The sequence below is a fragment of the Geospiza fortis genome, unplaced genomic scaffold, assembly GCF_000277835.1.
Source record: "Geospiza fortis unplaced genomic scaffold, GeoFor_1.0 scaffold11, whole genome shotgun sequence".
Classification (NCBI taxonomy): Eukaryota; Metazoa; Chordata; class Aves; order Passeriformes; family Thraupidae; genus Geospiza; species Geospiza fortis.
In genome coordinates this window covers 4,217,137-4,241,696 of record NW_005054304.1, presented here as the reverse complement: position 1 = coordinate 4,241,696, position 24,560 = coordinate 4,217,137, and the positions used below count along the sequence as shown (strand labels likewise).

The 24,560-nt window shown below is 38.4% G+C and overlaps 1 protein-coding gene across 1 annotated transcript in view; it reads left to right on the top strand.

Moving 5' to 3' along the window:
- LOC115949522 (mitogen-activated protein kinase 10-like) overlaps positions 1-24,560 on the top strand; it is a 92,106-nt gene that overhangs the window by 42,440 nt on the left and 25,106 nt on the right. The window contains exons 3-4 of the mRNA XM_031066478.1: positions 7,233-7,389; positions 22,445-22,516. Of these exons, the coding sequence (XP_030922338.1) occupies positions 7,233-7,389; positions 22,445-22,516 (229 nt within the window). The remainder of the gene's footprint in view (positions 1-7,232; positions 7,390-22,444; positions 22,517-24,560) is intronic.

Here is a 24,560-nt window from a genome sequence, read left to right as displayed (position 1 = left end):
ACTATCCCTTCAAATTTGAGAAAAATGCTAACTGAATTCTTCCTGTGTACCTCAGTAAATTTTCAGAGTGCCTTTCTAATATGTTTATTTATGGAAAGGCCATTGAGGCAATTACAGTAGTTATTCCAGCCTGCCCATAGACCTCCTTATACTTGATTTTGCACAATAGGTAAAGAAATGAGAATTTCATGGATATGTTTTTCAACTTACCATCTCCGTGTTGCCGAGACTGATGTTATTCCAGAGCTGGTGCCTCTGAACTTTACTTCAGGGGACAATTGCATATGAGTCCAGTCCCTGAATGGTGTCATTTTTAGTGTTCCCTATCTGCAGCTGGTGATAACTGGATGTTGGAGGTTTTTGCAAAGACACCAGTATCTCCTGGCTGTTCATTCTGTGAGCTCCTTGAATATACCTCATCTGAATACTAGTGCTGAAGAGCACTTCACAGAAGGTCGATGGAATCAAACATAGGATTGCATACACTTGTCACAGTTACAGAAATTAGAGTAGTTATGCAAAGGCACATGCTTGCAAGGACTGCTGCATGTTTACAAATCTGTACACACTTACTAATCTGAGCTTTTCTTTATGTGAATTGCACTTAGAATTTGTGGTGCATTTTGCCAGCTGAGGGAATCCCAGATGTTGCATTGCTGGCAAACAGTGCTGCTGCTTTGTGCTGCTATGAGTTTCAGGAGGGACAAGAAATCAACATGGGAGCAAATGGGAGCTGAAATCTTTTCAGATGAGGGATGTAAGAGAACTCTGGGTGCTGTAAGTAGAGACAACATCTGTCTGTTTGGCAGTGAAACCTAAGGCCTGTGGGGTGGCATTTCTAAAATCTGTCACAGTAGTAGACATTGAGCTAGGGTTGACATGAAATGAGAAACAGGGCATTATCATGGTGCTTTCATGATCTAAAGCCACATTCACATTTGTAATTAAATACATCAGATGGATCTCTCTCCTTAAGGCATCATCTTTCTTGAAGAAGAAGGTATTTTCACAGTATTTTCCTACATGTAGCTGACAATAGTTTACCTGTTCATTACTTACTTAGTGTGAAGAGAAATGAAGGAATCTCAATACACTCAAGATACTTAAACAGAAGTTTTCCTTCAAGATAAGACCATTGCTGATTGGGCTGTGAATGTTGTAAGAGAAAAATACCTGAAGAAATTGGAGAGAATTGTAGCTTATCCCAGGTTGTATAGTTGTGACTTCTGACACTTGCAGGATCTATATAAATATAAGGGGGGATGTTCCTGAAGTGCAAAGGCGCAGTGGTCCATACTCAATGTGGTGTATCATTAGGACTGTGAATACAGCTGCAAGCCCATGAGGGGCTCATTAGTGGAGCAGAGTGAATTTTGGTACTTAGAAAGGAGACATGTTCCTTCCTCAGCAGATAATTACATGCCTTGCAGGTGTGGGAGTGTAGGAAACCTTAGAAAGTTTTGTCACCCTCATGACTTACGCTATGCTATGACAATGACAAGTCCTGACTGATAGGACTTCAGGCAGCTTGAACACTGAAGCTATATCAAAGTTTTGGATTATGTATATTTTTTCTGATACTAAGTCCTTTGCACCTAGACCTTGGTTTCCTTCCCTCCCTTTGAAGCTGACAGGCAGTACCAAAAATAATTCTTTTTTTCTGCCCTCACTTCTGGTGAGGTCCTTCAGTCTGTCAGGCCATTGTTTTTCAAGAGCACATGTAGGAATCCAAGGTTTATGTTGTTTTTTAAGTTCACTTAAAAACCTCAAACAAACCAACCAAAGAAAAAAATGTAGTACAATACACTTTTTTCATAAATTAACCTCTCCACCCCAGTTTCCCTTATTTTTTTCTCCTTGGTGAAAAGTGATTGAGTTATTTTTAAAAGAAAGACTTGTCTGTCCAAAACCAGACCACATATTCTCAGGCCAAAACCAAGATGTGTGGTTGCCTCTTGGAAATCAAACCAAGTACAATCTTTAATGAGCTTTTACAGCTCTATTTTTTACTGCATTCAAATCTTGTACTGGTTTATAAACATGACCTATTGATGTTGTCAAGAATAGCTTCCAAACATTTTGTCCAATCTTTATTCTTAATAGCTCTTGTATAACCTGCGCTACCAGGTGCTTCACAGTTTCTCTAGGTCAGAGCAATTCTGAATTATATCTGACACCCACTTTGCAGTAATTTTACCAGATGTAATGGTTGTGACAAAAAGCATTCTACTGTGAAACTCTGCATAGTGATAGAAGTACCTAACTGCTTCACAGCAGTGTGTTTCAAAATAGGCTGGTTTAGGCAATGCCATAGAAAGAAAGCAAAAAGAGTCCGTCTCTCTTTTTGTCTCTCTCCCTTTTGCCCTTCTGCCCCAGCTATCAGCTGTTAAAACTGTTCCAGTCTTCATCTTAAGTAAGTGCCATTCAGTGTTTCTTCAGTGAGCAGTGATTGATTTGGATTCATTAGAAGCAACTTCTTGCAGTGAGCTTACATTATTGTACACATGAGAGTTAATAGGTACAAGTGTGGCAGCATGGATTCATACCTATAGTGCAATGAGGAAAGAAATAATAATTAAATGGTGAAACAATAATGAGTTTATTTCCCTCAGTGGTGTTAAGTTTTTGCATATATTCATAGTTCAATCTGTGTGATTGCAAAACACTACTTAGTTGCCCTTGCTGACGAGAAATGTGTTGGCTAGTAAGGGATTCTTTTGTCTTGCTACTTCAGTTCAAAACATAACTTCTGTTCTTTAGGCACTGGGATTTTGCACTCAGAGGGGTTGGATAATGCCCACTGTACAGAGAAAGCCCCTGTGTAATCTCAGTAGAAAAGGACAGTGGAAAGACAGACTCAACACATCATTGTAACCATCTTTGTGAAAGGCAGCCTGTTCTTCGTGTTGAACTGTGCCTCAAATGAAGTGCATGTCGGCTGCTCTTGGATGGGAATTTCAGCAACTTGACCTGATGAAGGATGTCCTGCCCACAGCAGGGAAATTGATTAGATGATTTTTGTAGATTCCTTCCAACCCAAACTATTCAAGGATTCTATGGTTCACTCTTAAATGTTTAGCAGTCATTCTGATCATCAGGTTTCACATCCAAGTAGCCACTTGGATACTTGACTTGGGCCAGCCTTTGGGAGGACAATCAGATGGACAGTGTACAAGTTGTATTCTTGTCAGCTGTTGCAGCATCAACTGAAAAGTTGTCTAGAGAAACTGGATGTCAATTCTTACTATTGAAAATGGTTTAACACTTTTTATGCAGGTCTTTGCACTTTTTCAGCATTCTGTGTCACGTGGTCATGTTTGCATAAAAACAAATATGTTGAAATGTCTTATTACAGAGTGTCTCTGATACACTGGGGCAATTTCTGGTGAATAAAATCCTGTCCTGTAAGCCAGTGCCCTGCAGTTGCTCCTTGCCATGTGCAATTTTTTCTCAAATTAAGCCAAGAAGATTTCAGTAGCCCACCCCGCCCCCCATATGTATTCATAAGGGTTGCAGTAGATTTATACACTGACTAGATTTTAAAAAATGTTTGCTGTGCAGTGCTCATGGTCACAGTGTAGATGAGATATTGTCTGTGTTTTGGCTCTGCATTACACCGAGCTGACCCTTAGTTAATGCTGCAGAATTTTATGTCAGTGGAAATTTCTCTCAGGAGATTAATTGTCCATGCTGCTGGCATACCTTTGCTTGGACTCTTCACTCTTGTATGGTGATTCAGCCTTCAGTAGCAGTGACTGACACCAGCCACCAATGAACCTGCTTTTCCTCCCACTGCAGGAACTGCTAGAGTTTCCTTTAAAGACTGGTGATAGAGGAAGGCTCTTTTCAAGACAAGAAACTATTTGAATTTATGGCTACACATTGGTTAAATAAGCTCATGCCTAGGTCTGCCTTTCATTTTTCATGTACTCAGAAATCATGAGTTGAAGAGATTACTGGGTCATTTTGTTTTTAAATGAAAAATGTTTGTATGATCTTTCTTTTTTGACCTTCTGAGGCTATTGAATATGTTCTTTGTTGCCTTTCTGCAACTCTGAGGAAGAGAAGCATCTTTTAAATGAAAGATAAAATTCTTAATCTGAAGCTTTGAGAAAAGCAACAAATACCATTGGACTTTGTGATACCAATACTTGTCACAATAGCTGCAGTAGACATAGGAGAAGTGAGCAAAGGCTGGCCCTGTTGGGTAGTGGATCATGTCCTTTGGAGGACACTACATGCCTGAAGTTGGAAGGGCTACACTGTGCTATGGATTTAAGCAAATAATTGAAACATTTCTTTTGCTGAGGATTATTTATAATGGCAACAGAACTCTGCTTCTTTGCTGGTAGTGTTGGCCTTCCCATTAGAGCCTTGAAATTTATCTAAGGAAGACATGTGATAAATTTTGTGGAGTTGCACAGGTCACATACCTTTTCTCCTTTTTCCCTTCTCCTCTTCCAACTCAGTGCAGAATTCCTGCACATTCAGTTTCCATCCAGTCAGCGGCAACAGCTGCTTTGTGCCCTGCTGACTCTGTATGTCTCTGAGAAGTTCTGCTTCAGGAGTTGTCTCTTCCATTCCCAGGAATGGAAGTGCTTCTGCTGTGGAGCTGGTGTAGTGTACAAGTAATTTTATTTTTATCTTCATTGAAATGCAGCTGGGACTAGGCATGAATGCACTAAAAGGTCTTGGAATGGAAACATCTTTCTGTGGCTGGTATAATGTGCCTTTCTGGTTGAGAGTTGGAAGCATCCATCTTGCTTTTTAAACATGCCATTCATTATTGCTGCTGCTGTGAATTTCATTTGTACATCTCTTTCAACATATGGACTGATAAACTGCATCCTGCTTAACAATAGGATAGAGATTTATTTTTTATGTCATCTTTGAATGTTGTTCAGGAGTGATTAGCTATTGAACAGCGCATGCTGACCAGACTAGAAAAAGATCTGATTATCTTCTCTAACCATTCAAGGATTGCAGGTAAGCTCTGTGTACCAAAAAAAAAAACCAACCCCCCAAAATCCAAAAGATTGTACTATGTGCTCAGAGTATCACTTTCAGACATCAGTTTGACAGCAAATGCTGCCTGGTTCTTTATGTCTGAAGACAATTTTACTAAATGAGATAGGCTTAATTTCTAAACTTCATTGAAATGTTAAGACTAGTCCAGAGCTTATGCCCTTTCTGCAACGCAGTGAAATTGTTTGATTGGTAGTACATGGCTGTTAATTTGGGGAAAATCTGTTCTACATACGACAGATGGATGTGTGTCTCATAGAAGAATGGGCCATTTTACAACTTACAGACTAGGTTGTTCTGCAATAATGTGGGAATAGTAACTCACAAATATGAATTTATTTGTCTTTTGGTCTATCTTTGATGTAGGACCTTCTGTTTAAAGTCTATCACCACCATTTTAATTGAGCAGCTTTCAGGTATTGTTTGGATTATACAGAGCTACAATTATAATAATACACACTGTAAAAGAAACAGAGGCAAATGATAAAAGTTCATTGACCTCTTCTGATCAGGTTGATTAGACCTGTTTCATCAGGTTATGGTAATTCAAATGCAGTGGCTGTTTAAGATGATATTTGGCATGTGTAAAGCAACTGACACAAGAGGGTACTAAACACACAAGCTCTTCATTAACTGATAAAACTCTCAGACTTTCTGGAGGAAAACATCATGGGAGTCATCATAAACCCTGATTAACCTTTCTACCAGCAATTAAATTGGTGTATAAATTTGTTGTGAATTCTTGCATATCTTTGTGAGCCTTGCATACTGTTGAGCACTGTTCTTCTGATGCTACAGATTTTATTCTTTGTAAACAGGAATTCTCCACTGACTGTAATGTAAATTGCAAGGACATGTTGCATTGTGAAGAACAAGTTATGAAAATATCTGTCAGAAATAATTACAGTTGATCCTGCTGTCAGGCAGGAATATAGATTGGATAATTTACTGGTGTCTTCCTCAGCAGTATTTTTTATAGCACTGTTATCAGGAATATTAGAATCTAAAATCACTTGTAAGGAGGATAAAAAAAGGAAAGGAAGAGTTATTGATCTTCTCTTCTACTCTTGACTTTGCCTGGTGGTTTGTGGCATGGGCTTACTCGTGCATGCCTGTGTAGAAAGCAGAGTATGATCACTGATACTGTTTTTTGAAGATTCAGAGGCTCTTGAATATACAAATCCTGTTTTTCAGTATCATGTAAGGGTGTCCTAAAGGTCTCAAACAACTGTTCGCTCCTTTTGAAGTTTGTATCCTAAATCAGATTTGGCACATTGTACAAACCTTTGTAGGAACCTGAGGACACCTGGAAGTAAATGTGCCCTGTGATGGTCTGAAGGGTGTATTTTGCCAAGTTGTCCATGCAAGTGACACTTAAGCATCTTGCAGAGTGAGTAAATGGGAGAAGCTGCAAGGCTATTGATTGCCCTTGTCCTCCCTCCCCTGCTCTATAGATTATGAGACCTGCTACAGTTGTTCAGGACAGCAGGGCAAAAGAGAAAGATGGAAATGTATAGCTGGCAGGTAGGTTGGTAAACAGCTTTTGCAATTTCATGAGTTTGGTAGAAATTGAAGTGTCAGTATTATTCTTAAACAGTGGACAGCAATACATATTTCTAATGTACCCTCTCCTCACAGATATGCAGCTGATAAGATTTTATTGATTTCCTCCCTTAAATTTCTACTCCTGATTACTTCAACACTGATGTTTTTAATTTACCTCTCCTCGGAAGGTTTCTTTATTTCTCCAGATCAGGAGTTGTCCTTTTCAAATAAGCCTTCAAGTCTGTGCAGAAAGAAGATGCAGGATGTGGACTCCTTAAACTTGTCTAATGGCACATTTAAGGAATAATGTATTTCTTGTTTATTTGCCTTTTGAAGAGCTCTCTATACCTAAAGGCCCATAGCAACAAAAATGTTCTCTGCCACTGGCAGGTATCTGCCTATCACAAGGCATCATAGTGATCTTCAGGCTTTTTTAATCCAACAGACTATGGCAGTACATGAAAGTACTGACCTTGGAAAAGCTGCAGAGGGTTTAAAAAAACCCAGCTACTCTAATGAGAGAAAATGGACTACTTGGTATCTGTGCTGTTTTGACCTGGAGCATGGTAAAATGGAGCAAACAATCCCAAAATGAACTAACTGACCCAACTGAGACCAGGTGAGGCTTCCTTAACCCTGCCTGTGTTTAACTTCTTTGACAGCTGTCTTCCACTGGGACAGAGGTGGAACTTCGACAGACTGCGTGTGTTGAGCAGTGCTCCCCAGATTTGCAGCTCTCCCCAGGAAGACCTGACAACAATTGCAAGTGTGTCACCTGGACAAAATGTAAAACTTCGCTGTCAGACTATCCTATCCCTGGTAAGGCATCTAAGGCCACCTAATTACTGATGAAAACAAGCTTAATAAAAAGGAAAATAACCTGTAAAATAAGGGGACTACTAGGACATGTCATCTGTTTGTGAAATGTTTGCATTAGGCTGTGATGAGCATACTGTAAAAATTCCATGCAAAGTAATAGGAGGAAAACTAGTGCTGGAAAAGAAACACTTTCTAAAGGTGTTCTGTTGGTTGGTTTTAGACATTGTTTTTAGACTGCCTCCTCTGAGGGAGAACTGGTTGTGACCGTAGGTTCATTTATGAAAAATGCCTATATGTGTTAGGACAGAGAAGGTTTTGATTTGCTCTGTCAATGAACCCTGGAAAAAATATTGAAATGAAGATATATAGGTATAGATGACAGCTCTAAGCCTGGACAGAATGGGGAGGCAGACCTATTTAGCTGCATATCTTACAGTGGAGTTTCACCACTAAATCTAATTCTAATAATATTTCTCTTCTGTAAGAATGACTGTGCAGCTGTGGATCCTATGCAAAGCCTTATGCACATATTTCCCTCTGTGGTCTAGAGAATGTTGCACATGCTCATATTCCCTTTAGGCCTGTATTTTTTTTTTTTTTCCAAAATCAAGGTCTCAATACACTTGTAAAATTCTCTGTGTAATATGGATGTGTAGTAATAAGTAGAATAATAGTGCAAATGTTAATATTAAAGATGAGTTAGCAGTACCCAGTACAATGTGACTGTTCTTAGGTCATCTTTGAATGCCCATGAATTAATAAAAGATGATTAATTGTTATAATGTACTAAAACACTAAGAAGGACTAAAGATAGTTCTGAATGACATTCTGTGTTAAATTAATTTGCTAAGCAATGCTGAGAACAGCTGCAGAAAATCACAAAGCATTCTTGTATCTTATGTAGCCTACTTTTTTTTTCCGCCCAAGTGAGTGATTTACTTAAGTTTAACTTGTTTGGGGTTTTTTGTGGTCCTTTTAGTTTGATAAACATAGTCAATTAAATTCATGATAGGATGTGACTGGGTAAACCCAGTTTCCTAGGAACAGATCCTACTGGAGGTACAACTGTTGGCTGCATGTTAAGTGAATGCACAGGAAATTGGAATAAATGAGGATTTTAATGTTTGAACTTAAAGCTCTTTTCCAACCTTTAGGATTCTATGACTCTGTTTCCATTTCTGGGTCCCCAGTATGCCATGTTAAGATGACCTGCCATTAAACAATGCTTGGCTGTTGCTGGAGAGGAGGTGTTGGTGCTGTTCCAGCTGTTCTGCCTGGAATCCCTCTGAGGTCAGCTTGGGAACACCAGTGCAGAGCCTGTACCAGGATTAATTTTGATGGGAACAGCATTGTCATGATGATGTTGGGGGTCTGTTCATACCTGTCTAGGAGAGATTAGGGAAGAGACAGAACTGATCATGAATCTGTGTTGTGGAAGAGTTGATGGCAATTCAAAATGCAAGACAGACCCAAACTGAACTTATTAAGATTTCCATGTTCTGACTAGATTAGTACAAGAAAAAGCCTTTTTTCCCTTTTCACTTTATGTCTAGTGAAGCCTTGCTCAGTACCAGGGTTCTCTTACAACAACAACAACAACCAGCAAGAAGTCACTGAAATGGTGGAGCTGGCAGTTTATGGCTAAAGACTAAGGAGGATTAAGGCTGAAGCATGCGGGCTCCATGCCTCCCCAGAAGTAATTTCTTGTACATTTTTGGTAGTTTCAATGTGCTTAATAGAAAACAAAATGAGTCCTCTTCTCTGAGACCACAGTCTGTGTTGGCTAGATGTACAGGGCTTACATTTCCAAGGAGGTCGGTATTTACATAGCTTAGAGGTGAAAAAACACTGAAATTCTCACCATACATGGGTCAAAATATCTTAAAGTGTGCAGAAGCTGTGAAAATTCTTTATGTCTTAGAACTGAGGATAAAAAGCACACTTCAGCACAGGAACATTTTCAATATGCTGTACTGGATCATGAAATCCTGCCATTCACAAAATCTGTATCTGTTTCACATACCTAGTCTGCCAAACCTGTTCCATTCAGTTTAGAATTTTTTAGTGTTTCTTGAGACACAAATTTACATGGTCAATTTACATTTTTCAAAGTTAGTATCTTCAGCTGTAAATTCTGAAGACATGCTACCTGCAGATAAAATGTTGCTGTTAATCAGAGAGCCTGAGAGATTGTGAGAGGAAACTGAAATCAAGCACAGTTTTTGAGTAGGACTGAGGTAGGCTCAGTTGCAACTCAGAACTAATCTGCTGAAATTATTCCCTCTTGTTCTTTCAAATAATGTGTTTTATTTGAATTACATAGCACAGGGCACTGAGCCCCTGTGTGAGCAAAGTAAAGACAGCTGGCACAAGGGATTAATAGTGATGCTTCTTTATTGCAGAGGTTTGGCCCTGTAATTTAGAGAAATAGGCCAGTCATGAGAAGGAGAACAGGGCAGCATTTTCCCTGCTGTTCTGTTGAGGCCAATAAGTGGCATTTCTGCTCATTGAGTTTCAGTTTTGGAAAATGTTTGAACAGTTGTGTTTATATTGTGTATAATGCACATACCTATGTATATTTGTGAAAAATCAATAATGGTATAAAATGCCTGCCTTCAGTTTTCACCCCTTTTGTGTAAATCAGGGATGAAATGTTTTTATAACATTGTGCCTAAACAAAACCTCCAACTTTAAACAAAAACCAAAGGAAAGATTTACAAACAAAATATATTGTGAAAGTAGCATCTGCTTTGATAAACAATGCATTTTGCAAGATTGTTATTCAAGCTGATGGCCTATTGAGATTAAAAAATAAAAACTAAAAAAAATTACAGTATTATAAAACACCTTCTTGTGAGGTCTGAATCTGGTGTAAGATTTTATCTTTTGTTTGTTTTTAAGGCTCCAACTTGTGTATTGGTAGTTGTAAGTACTTAAATTACACAAAATCTCAGCCTTCTTCTTTTTCATGCCCTAAAGAACAGAGAATTGAGGACAAAGAGGATCAGGGGGACACAGAATGATTGATAGAGAGTCTTTGTACTCATGAAGAGAGGCAGGGCATGGTTACTTTTATACCTACATTTACAAGGGCTTTAAAGGCTCATCCTGCTTCAAAAACATCATGTTCCTTTTCCTATATCCCATCATCATTCACCAATTTCTGCCCAGCCTAAGTTAAAACTCCCTGCCATTCGAAAGAACATGAAATCTCTTGTTATTATTCATGTATCCGTTTGATTTCACACCAAAACCCAGAAATGTGTTGCAGGGAAAAAAAAGATTATAGAAATACAAGATTTCACAGAGAAGTGTATCAGCTTATTCAGCTGCTCATTTCTACTCCAATATGTTTGGATTTGAAAAGGAAATGCAAAAAAAGAAAGCACTGCAAGAAAAATTGGATTTTGTTCCTTTGTTTCTTGGAAACAAGGATGGGTTTCTCTTGAGTCTTCCTTGACAGAAACACAGTCAAGGAAGACTGTTTCTGTTAAGGAAGACTTAAGAGAAACTTTTGTTTTGTTTAGGAATTTGACCTTTCCTATTTATATTAATTTTCAGTAGGTGGATTAAGGCCAGGCATCCAAGCCACTATTCCTGACTGAGTGAACATATAAGTTATTTTCCAGTGCCTTTGTTTTATTATCTGTCAAATGTTTGTGGAGGAACTCCTGACGTCTTTACCAAAGAACCTATTTTTGTAAAACATTTAGATCCTACTTTTGCATGGTGCACCATACTTGGAGAGGGGAGAGGTCTAAACTGTGTGGTTTTATCACCAAGTTTGCAGTAAACAGCCAATTACCTTGGAAATACATTTACTGTGCACATTATTGCAAGGGGTTTATGTAGCATAGGGTGTGGAAGCCATCCTGTAGTCTACAGGAGGCTGGAAACCATGTGAAGAAAATTTCTTGTCTAAATTCAGCTATTTTTTGTGGACAGAGAGTCATTTTTGTGCTGAGCAGCTTTGTGGCATTCATTGCATGTTGCAGTAGCTCACACTACCATTTTGAAATGGAGAAGAGGAATCAATCAGCTGTTTCACAGTGGGATAATGCCTTGCAAGTGATGTCAGGTCAGTTGGATTTAAGTTGATTTACCTCATGTTTAGTGTCTATGGGAACTGGAAATGATATCGGAAAACACTTAGGCTCAGTCATATCTGATTCTCTGAGCATCTGTTCTTGTTTAGGAGGCAGGCTCAAACTAACTTGTGATACAGGGAATTAGTGCCTTTCTGTGCAGTGTTTTCAACTTGGCACTGAAATCAGGCAGCAGAGCTGGCTGGTTGTGCTTTCTGGACATGTGGCCTTTGTGAGGTTCAAGAGAACAAGGAAATATATGAATATATTTTTTATATTTATGTATTTTATGTATACATATTTTTCATAATATATTGTACCTGTTTAGAAGTCTAGAAGATAGCAATAGAGTTAAAGTAAGCAAGGTGCTGTAGCTTCTGCCCAGCTCAGGAGAGTTTACATTTGTAGTTGAAGTATAAAAGCAGGAGGAGGTGACTTCAGCTACCCTTACATTTGCTGGTCTGTCACTCGCTCAAACTGCAATTGCCTTCTTGTGGTGCGTAATTCCTTGCCTGCTGCAAGAAAAAAGCTAAGTGTAATTGGGATTTTAGTGGCCAACAGATGTTCCAGAGACAGAAAATGATCCCCTGCTGAGCCCTTGATAAAGGCTGCCGCCCCAAAAACTCCAAAACCAAAAATGGTAAAGCCCTGAGACCTTAATCCCAGACTCTAGAGCTCTGGCATATGACCAAGTTCTACTTTTTTTCATTCATGTTTGCATTTCTAGTTTAGGACAGTGAATGCCAGTGCTCCAGTGGGGTTGTGCAAGGGCTGTGTTGTGCTTTATGAGCATGGGCCTCCACTGAGACTAATGCAAAGCTGCACTGTCCCCATGGGAGCTCTAGGAAGCATTTATGCCTTGGGCACACACGCTAAATGGTTGGGATTTTCCTAGAACAAAAAGGGCATTTGGGTTTATATCTCCCTTAAGAGCTTTCTCTTCTTCAGATGACCATGAGCATTATGAACACATGTAAGGGGTGTGATTATTATTGCTACTGATCTGATGGCTTGTGTGCATGAAGCTTTGCAGGATGTGCAGTATTTGTGCACTCCAAGCTTTTAATCCGACTGGGATGGGTGTCAGGCAGATGGGTTGATGATTTACAGGGAATAGAACTAATCAGGTGTGAAAGGCTGGGCAAAATGAAGGTTATTTATCTTGCTATTTTCTTGTGAGCCTAAAGAAAGCTTGTCACTTTGGACATCAGAAGGTTTCTAGCTGTGGAGGAGCTCTGGTAATTGAGTCACAGTTGAAAAAGAAGCCAAAATCATAGGAAGAACAAGCTATGGATTGTAGCATTTAAAAAATTACGTAAGAAGGTTCTAAAAGGAAGCGTGTGAGAATTATTCTCGCACTTACATTTAGGTAGTCAAAAGTAGGATACAGTTGTGTTCTTGTACTTCTTAAATTCTTTAGTATAAGCATTCATGTAAAATATGTTCACCTTTTTCATGTCAGTGTACTTAATGATACTCATCTTGGGTAGTCCAGTCCAAATTCTTTCCAAGTAATACGTAAGTTTGTCATTTAAGTTTTCCTTTGATCTTTCTTCCCCCAGTGCTTCCTTGCATTACTCACCACAGAGTGCTGGTGGCAAGACTCAAGGATGCTCAGTTTGTTCTTGCTGGTGTACACCTCACCTTATTAATGGTACTGTTTTGTGGCAGAGGAAAGAAGTCCTCAGTCTCTCTGGTGTACCCAGGTAAATTAAGCTTGTTCCTTTATGGTCTGTAGCCCCCTTGCCTTACTGGCCCAGACACCCATAGTTGTTGTGTTTGCCCTTTTTCCCAGCTCTGAGGGGAGCTGGGATACAAGAAAGAATAGAGTTTTTAATGTCATGTCATGTCACATTTGAGTTACATTCAGTACCTGTGAAAATTTTCTTTTCATATGAGGTGTTGGACATTGTATGTTTGTGCAGATTTTTAAAGCCTTTTATCCTTGTCTCTGAACCTTTGTTCCTCAGCAGAGTCAAAGTTTTCAGAAAACCTTCCTCAGCAACCCAAGAATAGGAGAGGCAGAGTCACCTGTTTGTCTAAAATGTCTGTGCTTCAGTTCTGCTTTTAATCAGTTCCAGCATTTCTGTCTAACTCTGAGGGCACCCATGCTTTGAAGTGCTGCTGTGGGCCTCTGCCTGGAAAAATCAATTCCAAATTGTTGTTTACCCATAGCAGGGAGACTTTCCCTGCAGTCAGAAAGATGTATGAGCTAGTGTCTCTGTGTCTTAGAGGCAATGAAGAGGGAGGAATTATGGAATAGCCTGTTTTGGTTTCCGCATTTTCCCAAATGATTTGTCTAGAAAATTGCAGACTTTGCCTCTTTGGCTCCTTTTTTTCCTTACTGAAGAAATTCCTATCCCCTGACTTTATCAAAGTCACTTTGTTCCAATGCTACAGAACAAAGAGAGCCAAAGAAAAGAAATTACTTTCTTGTGGTGATTACCTTTTGTATTTTAACATGCTTTTCCTTGTTTTACTTTTATTTAAGAACCTAAAGGGAGCATGACTTGGTTTTGATCACTCCTTACCTGTCCAGTCTAAGTTTACAGGATTATGAATTTTTTCCTAACGTGCTAGTTTGCAGTTATCTGTATAATAGGAAACTAACAACAGTCTTCATGATTCTGTATTTATGCATTAATCACCTACTGTATTTCTGGTTTTGCATATGGAAAAGCAAATGACACTTGCAGGAACACCCCTTGGCAGCATCAGATATGCTTTCTTTAAATAGTTCATCTCCCACTGTTTTGTGATAATCTGGAAATTTAACCTTATTCAGTGCATAAATAATTATCATTATTATCCCTTATGCTTTGAAGAACTTTTACCCAGCATTATCTACAGCTAGACTGGAGCAAGGAAACACGCACTTTTGCTGGGTTTGTATCTGCCTGAATCAAAGGGGTGTTTCTTTCTTTAGCCATTCTACATTAGTATGACACATTCTAAATAACAGCAGCATAGGTGAATGACTACAGTCCAGCAGTAGACAAGCTGTTCTTTCCTGTCACTATTGATCATCAGAAACACAGGGTATTTTCTTACTCCATTAAGAATTTGGTTTTTTCTCATAAATTTAGGGTTTTAATCAAAAGCAGACAGAAAGTATCAAAATATTTTCTGTGTTTTGTAAAACAATATGTAACTGTCATTTGATATTAACAGCTTGCAGAGATTTTGCTATAAATCCTGCTTGCATCCTGGAGATGAGTTGTTCTAGTAGTGTTTTGTTATGGGAGTAATTAAAATTTGCAAATATTAAAGCTTAGAAGGGGGAAAAGCTTTTCAGAAGCAAATGAATGTGTATTTTCATTGTTTGAGAAATAAGCTGTTTTGTAGCTGCAGAATTTACAGTGTAATCTGCTCATGGCTGCAGCCTTGCACTCCATAACTAAGCTTCTTGCATTTTTTAGTGTTTTTAGTTGTGTGGCTAGTGGATGCACGCACACAACTATATGTAAATATAATATGGATTTACAAATATGTAAATGCAAACCAAGGCAGGGATTGAGCACCCTAACTTTGCAAATAAGTGAAGCAACTGTCCTTGTTTTGATTAGAAAGTTTGGATTATAGCTGTCCTAAGGTCCCTTCCAAGGTGAGTGATTTTTTGGCTCTGTTCCTGAATAACCTTGAGGTGTGAATTAGCTGGCCAATTACACAGCCCTTTTAAAGTTGTGATGATAAATACAGATGTTGCAGCTGAGCAAGTTATTCCACAGTCCTGAACTATTTCATATCTCCATCATGCATACTTTGATACAGGAAAGATGGGCATTGGTAGAATGTAATAAAATTTTTATCAAATAAGTAAAAGCATGACTAAATATTATTTTGCTTGCAATTTTTTTCCTCTTAAGTGACCAAACCTGTCAATTTTTCCCCTAAATTGAATCAAACTGACAGAAATTGCTGTTTACTGCAGTGCCACATAATTAAGGTACCCTGAAACAGGATCTATAACGGGATCTAAGTGCCCTGGCCTTTCATACATTTCTCCCAAAGTTAGAATTTTGCTTTTGGCTGGGATAGTAATTCTTTTTACAAGCACCCTTCATTAATGGGGTGTTTAACATGTGCAACAGCGCAGCTTGTAAGAATGAGATCCAATGCCATGCAGTTCAACTGATCAGAAATTGACTCCAAACTATTCAAATTTAAAATATATGTTCTAGTCAAATCTGATTATTTTCTTGATACTGCTTGATACAGACAGTAATCAAGTCTTTTTCTCTATGTAGTCCATAAAATATAGGTCATTTTCACCCATCATAAAGTGCTAGGGACATCTGTGTTGAAGGCAAATGTAACTGAATTTGAATTAGGTTTGGAGGTTGACTTGGCAGTTTATTAAAAATATTTTGATGTGATTCAGTACATACCTTCAGGCAGCTTTGCCACTGACATTTATCCATGGAACAGCTTTATATTGATTTTATTTTTTAATAGAGAAAAACAAAGTTCTGAGAGAGCAGAATTTTTCATTCAGCTGTGCTGACACAGGTACCTCAATTTTTTATCTTTTTCTTTTTTCCTCAGAAAGAGAAAGCAGATTAAAATCAAGTGCCAAAACAGGAAAAATGCGTAAAAATAAAAAAATATTACTTTCACTATTGTGATAAAAGTTATCTTATGTGAGGCAGGCAGTGTTTAACTGTGCTCATCTCTTTCCAAATAGCTTTTCTTCTTTTTTTTTTGTTAACAGTAGTAGCCACAGTCTCACACACTTGCCACTCCAGGTTCATCCTATGCAAATTCCAAGCTGCTTCCAACATCAAAGTTTAATTTTATGACTCTAGGAAGAGGCTAGGATTTACTCAGGGAGTGAAGACATCCAGCTGCAAATGAAAAGATGGTATAAGAGATTATGAGAAGATCATCATAAACTTTGACTAATTAATCTGCTGCAGCATCTTGCAGGAGTAGGCTCTTTTCCTTATAATACGTGTTCATAACAGTAAGTATAATACCACCTCTGGATGTGGTATCTTGGGCTGTACAACTTGGGCATTTAGACCAAATATAGTCAGGTGAAGAATTCTCTCTCATAATAACTGGGCTGGAGAAAAAACAAGAAGCTGGTAGCAAGAGCAGATTTATAGCTTATTTGTTCCTGTCTTCTGCATGTGAGCTGTGCTCATTATGAATATCTGCTTATCAGTCCCTTGTCTTTTCAGTTTGTTCTTTTTTGTTTCATATATATTTCCTTTTAAGTGCTATTCCAAAATTGTTTCTTTCCTTTTCGTTCTCTTTTCCAGCAGCTGTTTTAGAGCTACTTGTGTGATCCTTGTGATTTTTAACCTGCCACCACTTCTCTTCCCAGTGGAAGATGATCTGTTTCTGCTGGGATATAACCTTAATAATTACATTATTCACATCACTGCTTTCCCTGGTTATTCCAAGAATAATTAAAATGGGAGAGTAGACACAACAGAAAGGCACTCTTTTGCAGCAGGAGCACTCTCCTTGCCTATTATTAATCTGCTTGCAAATGTCAGTTCATATTTATCCTCTGAGGTGTCTTTCAGCTCCTTGTTAAGCGATGGGTCTCCTGTTGCAGTGCTGTACATTAGATCTGAAAGAAAAAAGTTATATACAAAAAGCTGATAAGCCTAAAGATTTGGTCTCTGAAGTGAAGACCAATTTGATAGGATATTTGAACATGCAAATCCCTCTTACAAGAAGCAGCAATTATATGACAAATGTGGGTGAATTGCAGGACTTCTTTCTTGATCCAGCATGCTAAAGATGTCAGAGTCCATGTCTGAAACTCTGTAGGAGTTTGGGGATCAGACATTGCCATTCTCTGCTGGCACACTTTGTCATGGTGTGTGAATTTGTTCAGGTCTTCATTCTTTCCTACGTTCTTGTTTACACAGAATAGTAGAAGAAGCAAGTTTCAGTAAAGGAAAAATATAGTTACAGGAGTTAGAATATTACTGAAAGCTTCAGAGAACTTATACTGTGGTGAGAGGATGTATTTTCAGATGAAGGAGAGAGGAATTCCAGTACTGGAAATGCATGAAATTGTTCAAGCACATTTTCAAAACAGGAAGCATTAATAATTCATGAAAGTTAATCTTTGAACATTAATGTTTTTAAAGAAGGTTTTTAAGTGACAACTGAATTGATCAATTGCCCCCTCTCATTGAATTAGGACAGGATGGGTTTTTGAAATAACTTTAAGTGATGGTGCTATTTCATTAATTTTTCTTTTTTCATGCCCTGAATCTTTATGAATGAAACAAAATGAGGTAGTAATAAATACTTTAATTCTCCTTTCGTAGAACAAGTAGAGAACTGCACGTTGTTGAAGATAGGGAGCACATTCACTGTGCCCATGGTTCACATGCCATGTATTTGGGTGGTAATATCATATAAAGGGAAATGCTGGATTTGATTACTTGATATGAATATATATTGCTTCCCCATATTACTGAGATTATCACAATTGATGGGACTTGGCCTAGATATTGGTGGATGTCCTGTGATTCTTTTACAACCTTCCAGTTTGCAGCCACAATATGCCAGGTTTAAATCTAGTGAACTTTTACATACAAGTAGTTCTTTCTACTTTATCTCCAGCTGCCATTAGATTCCTGTTTAAACTGGGACTTGCATTTCTAATATTTTTTTTTAATTCCATGTGGGGCTACTTTTTAACTTTAGGAATTTAAGCATTTGTTTCCATTTTGTTTTGTTGTAGGCATGTAAATACCTCTCAAAGTATAGGAACAGGATCATGGGAGGTGATGAGAACAGCAGCAGGGCTAGTTTGGAATATTCATTTCAAGTGCATTTAAATACTGGTTTAAATACAGGTCAAAGAGCTGCTGCAGTTTTTCCTCATGGAGAGCCTTGTTTGAGCCCTGGATCAGTGCATTTGAGACACATGGTTATGTGTGGGGTGAGAGGAGCAGCCCTGCCTGCCTGGGCTGGCATGAAGGAAGCAGTATTGCAGCAGGGCAGCTGGCTCCTTTACCTCTCTGAATAAAATTTACATGGGACTTTACTGAGGCTCGACATTGGCCTCCTGAACTTTCACAAAAGGCTTTAAATATACTGTGTCAGGCTGAGGCACTGTCCATTGGGCAGTGATGGATGGTTTCCCATCCCTCCATCCCCTGTTGATTAGGGGATGCAGGGATGATAAACCGTCAGGAAGGTATTTTCTCAAAAGTAAGTGACTGTGATGCTTTTTCCAGATAAAGGAGCTCAGCATGGTGGGTGCAAGTGCTCAGGCTCTCTTTGGGCCAGCAGAGCAATAGCCCAGACCCCTCAGACTGGAGGTTTGCATCTCTTAGGCTTGAGGCAAACACAGTCTCCCTGTCCATGATCCAGGAGCTACTTCATGAAGGATAAGGCAGCTTGGGTAGAAAACAACACTCCTAGGCCAAAATATTTAATCTGACTGGGCCAAATTGCCCAGACATTCCCTGGGTACCAATATCATACAGCACTGAGGGTGAGGAAAGAATTCAAAGATGAGCAGAAAGGTTTACTGTGGGAGGCTCTATTTGAGAACTGCAGCTGCTGTTGGTTTTCTGGTCTGTTTTAACTGCTCTCATGTTTTTTTCTCTGCTCTCAGTAATTATACTAATAGTATTGATTAAATCCTTTCAGTCTTCAAAGAGCTGTTTGAATAATAATTAGATAATCCTCCTGACCCCTGGAGAGACAGATAAACATTATTAAAAGTAAAAAAAAGCCCTAAAAAATCCTTGTACGGAAAAGGAAGATTTGATAGGAGCACTGCAGGTAAAGAGAAGTTCATGCCTGAAATTTGGGCCTGTCTTTAGTCCACATTATATTTTGAAGAACAGCTTTCCATAAGGAAGGAAGAGTGGAGTGAAGAAAAGGATGGCAAAGCAGGAAGCTAGGTAGAGGCCAAGCCTCAGTGGATCCATCCAGCAGTTCCCTTGGGGGCTGTGCCACTATACAGCTCAGAGGATTTTCAGGATTTTCTTTATCTTGCCTTCATGGCTGGTTTCCTCTTCCTGATTTTAGTGCCTCCTAGATTTGTTTTGCCTGAAAGTATGTGATATGTTTGCTGCTGAGTCTTGTATGTTTTTCTGGCTTCTGGAATACAGATGCCTTGATCATAATGAAGATTTGGGATCTAGTTGTGGCTTTGCTGTTTCACAGATAGGTTTTCTCCTTCTAATGCTACAGAAGTCTCTGGCTTCCCGGAGTATTTTATTCTATCAGCAATGTTCTGTTCTCCCAGTTCTCTGCCCCTTGGGTGATTTCACTCAGTTTTGAAAAGATAAAGTGTCAGAGGTGGGGTAAAGAAATATTGGATGTTTATGCTCTCACATAAAGCTCCAGTCGCTGGTGAGTGATGCTGTTTGTCTCAGTAGCTTCTGGTTTTATAACTGCTTTATGTTGTAACAGAATTATCTCAGCATCAGGCCAGTTCTTTATTCTGACACTTCTTAAACATCTCTAGTGATGTGGTGTCAGCTTGCACCAGAGGAGACGTGATCAAGGAGATCTGTGCAGCTGAGAGTGAATCTGTTTTCTGCCTGAAGGAATTACAAGTTACATGCATGTAGGATCACTTACCGGGCACTGAAGGGAACCTTGTATGAATTCAGTAAACATTTTAGAACATGAACTCAAGTCTGTTTTGTCCTGGGTACACCTTTCTGTGCCATAGAAAGGTGGCATTCGTTCCCATTGTACAGCTGGAGGAGCTCAGCTCCGTTGTGATTCATCTGGTGTATCTCATGTACAGAGCAATATGACTATTGATCTAGGCCATTAAAACATACCATACTTCTATTATTTTATAAGCATTAACTGCCCACAAGGACAACATCATAAATTCTAAAATGTATTCCAGTTCCTAAAACTCACCAGTCCATTGTTCCGCCGAGGGTGACTATTAGCAGTCACAGTAATTCCTGTGGACAGCTGAGGAGCAGGATATGACCAGTCATGCATGCATAATATAAAGTATATCTTTTCAATAGACCCTCACAGCAAATTCAGGGAGAAACCAAATTCCCCCAACTTTCTTCCCTTCCTTTCTTCACTTTCCACCATTAAGCCCTGACTTGAACATGGTGTGTCATAACTATTGACATTTCAGTCATTGATTATTATAGCAATGTAATGCATACAGGGAGTATATCTGCAGCATGACAGTGTAATTACCTGCTGGCTTTCCAGAAATCATTGGCAATATGACTAATGTTAAAAGCCTTTTTTCCTTTTTTTCCTTTAAAAAAACCTTCCTTTCTTCTTTTTTGTTTTAATATAAGCTATTAAAACCCTCTGTGGAATATGAGACTCTGGTAATGACTCAGTGGGCAGTGAGACAGCAATCTCAGACACTGTAACGTGATGCAGAAAAGGTCATAAACTTGCTTTCATAACAGGATTATTCATATATTCATTCATTAAAAATTAAACACATGTGGGAGCACACGGTGCATTGAAGTTGGCAAGTATTGGTGAATATGTTCTTACAGTTTCTTTACTCCTGATCAGTTGGTTTGAGTTGAAATTACTCCAAATTAAGTCTTGTCTTATTTAGTGCCATTTACACTTGAAATTCGTTAGTTGTTTCTACTGAAGACAAGTGCCATAAGTAGCTAAATAGTGTTTCAGAATCATAGCTTTGTCTTTGTTTTGTTTTCATTTTCAAGTCTTTACAATCAGCTTATATTTAACAGAAAAACATTAAGTTCTATATAATGTATCTAATTTTAGCTGAAAGTTGCTAGTTTTTTCATTGTACCATTAACAGGTTTTTGTTGTTGTTTTGTGTGTTTGGCTGGGTGTTTTGCGGTTTTTTGGAGTCTTGTAGAAGAATCTATGTGCTCCAAAGTCTTGTGATGTAGCTGCCCATCCCAGCCTGACAACATTGCTGGGGGTGTTGGTGGTTGATGTGCTATGCTGGAATGCAGCTAGGACAGGGCTGGCTAGGCAGAGCTGGATGTGGTGCTGTGGAACTAAATTAAAACAAAAACAGCTGTGATGGGATGCACAGGGAGGCCTGTCTGATCCAGCCTATGGCTCCCTGGGCCAGTATCAGATGACTGGGAAATCCAGAAATAGCTGAGCGTGGAGTGGCAGACTGTGACTCAGGGGTGTCTTGAGTCAGGGGTGATATTTCTGAGGTTAATAGCCTTCAGCAGATTTCTTCTTATGTGAATTTGCCTAATCATATTAGTGCTTATGCTGACTTCTGGCTTCCACAGCAACATGAGATTCACTGTGACGAAACAGTGTATGAAGAATTATTTCCTATTGTTGATTCTAACTCTGATAACAGAGCTTGGTGCCTTTTTTATTTTTAATTTGAAAAAAAATGGAAGGGTGTTTTCCTTTTCATTTTTCCGTATGCCACTCATTTGATGTATCTCCAGCATATTTCTGCTCAGACAGTTCTTTTCTAGGCTAAAAAAAAAAAAAAATTCTTTGTACTTTAGACTCTTCTTACTGCTCTCTGCTGTAGCTTTTCTAGTGGTAGAATGTTAAGACCAGAACGAGAACTACATGGAATGCTCACAAAGTGGATGAATTTCCACAGTGATGTAGCTAGTCTTTCCACTTCTATAACTTTCCTAATACTTGTCAACTTAGAACTTTTTTTTTTCCTCCCCATAATAATGAGTGTCTCCTATTCCCACATTGTTTAGAACATTGTTGACCTGATTTTGTTGTTTTTATTTTTGGTGTAGGAGTATGCAAGTGACATGATAAACTTTGAATTAATGGTGCCAGTTACTGTAAGGTTTTCCAGATGTAACCAAGTCATATTTGGGGTCATAACCTTGACAGGCATTGGACAGAATTTAAAGCTTTTTTACAGTTCAGTGTTACAACATTTCTGGTTTTGACAAGCTGGGTAACAAATCAGGTTGGTTTTATAATCCAAATGAAGCTAGAGCTGCATTATACTTGCACATCAGCAGCCAGACAAGAATTCTATGTCTACTTTTCTTTAATTGCAGGTATTTATGAGCCGCCATTTCTTGTATTATTTTGGTGAACCTACTCTGGATGTGAAGATTGCCTTTTGTCAGGTGTGTGTTCCTTACAGGTAAAACAAGGTACAGTATATACTTGTACTTCATTTTTGCAATACATGCTATAATAAGAGAAAAATAGAAATGAGTTTTTCAGCAGCTTACTGCAAGTAACTTGTTATAAAAATGAGAATAAATACCAAAAAAATAGAGAAATTAATCCCAAAGATTGCCCTCAAGTTTATTTTGTAATTTAGTCTTAATGATTTTTGATTTTGTTTTGACAAACTATCAGTTAATATTCTGAGGTTGTTTAGTGGAAAATAATGGCACAGTATTCAAACAGAAAAACTGCAAATTAAAACTATTTTATCTTAGTCTCTGTTCTTCTGAGACAGAGCCTTTTACATTGTAGCCTGTGACTAATTTTCTGTTTACTTGTGCTGGAAATGAAGGAAGTGTAATTAAAATTGTGGTCTTTGTCTTGTCTCCCATTGAACACCATGTGCTGTTGTAGGTCCTGGAGCCATGAGGCTGCACTAAAACCAATTCTGTATTTCTACATCACCCTTGAAATAGTTTGGTCACAATGTATGGGAGCCCACAAAGCGGAAACTAAATCTTTGATGCAAAGAAAAAGCTTTTGATTTATCCAGTTTTTGGTTTTCTTGGTTAATTTAGTTAACATATTTATTCGCAAATCTGTGTGCATAATTTTCCCTTGTGAATGAAAGATGACTTTTTCTGCTCACTTCTGAACAATGTTTTCTGCTTGAATTCTGTCTCTTCATAGTTATAAGGTTTTTTTGTGAGATGGGACATCAGTAATCTAACTAACTGGAGAGATATTAGGGACATTCTTCACTTTTTGAAGTGGAAAACAATGCTGCATTCTTAGAATGAATTATTAGATGAATTTATGATAAACACTATTTTTTTCTTTTATATTACATGTGGAGTCCAAGTGAAAGCACAATTGTAAAAGAGGAAAGGGCTATTACTTGTGTAAAAGCATTTAAGGTGAGACAGAGGTGTTGGAAAGTTTGCTTTATGTTTTTTAACTCAGGGACACTAAATATTAATTCTGCTGAGAATGTTGAATCTGGACTTAGGAATGATCAGCTCTGGGATGGGTCTTGGCTATTCAGTTTGATAATCTGCTTAACTGTCTTTTCTATTTTATTTTATTTATGTGCGTGTGTTTAACTGGCTTAATTCTTCCACTGGCAGCTTTGTCAAATGTAGTATTTTTGTAATGTTTTGACAGAATTCGCTTCCAAAAAAAATTGCAGAAATTGCAATTTCTTTTTCCTCAGATTGTATGAGAAAAGTGTTATTGATAAAAAAATACTTTCACTGTGCAGAATAGAGGTTTTTTGCATATCTCTCCTCTCCTTTTTACTTAGACCATTTTGGATGCATTTTTATCACTGAGTGAGATTAATTCCTATTTGATGGCTGCAGCAGGTACCCAGAATGGCATCATCCACTAAATACATACAAAGAGATATTATCCTGGCATTGTAGGGAACAGCATTCCATCCTTCAAGCACTTACCACATAGACACCTTTTCAAGGTCTTCAGACCTTCAGATCAATTCTCTTAAGGACAAACACTGGTTTAAACTTCATGTTAATTTATTCTTTCCATGAAGATAGGCTCTGATCCAAATAACAGCTGTAACTATGCGCAAGAACAGTCTCTAAATTAAGTGTCTGCTTGCATTATGACCTGTCTTGGGTGCTGTTCATTTGTATTGCTTAGAGTGGGATGGGGGTTATATCTCTGTCCTTGGTCCAGACATCCAGATCTTTATTTAGCGACTAGGAATAGTGTCCAGGTGGTAATATTGTTTATTCCATTGTTATTCCTGCTTCCATTTGAAATTTATGCCTCACTGCAGACTTTCTCCAAAGTGTTTGTGCCAAAATGCCTTCCTTAAAGCTCCAATATTGAAGAGAACCTTGATTATTTTTAGTGCTGGGGGGTGTATTTTTCTTGTAATATGTATTTGTGGCCTAAAAGCCATAGCTTTATGTGCTCTGAAGGAAAGTGACATATTCATAATTACAGGCTCTTATCTTTGACATAGAACTCATG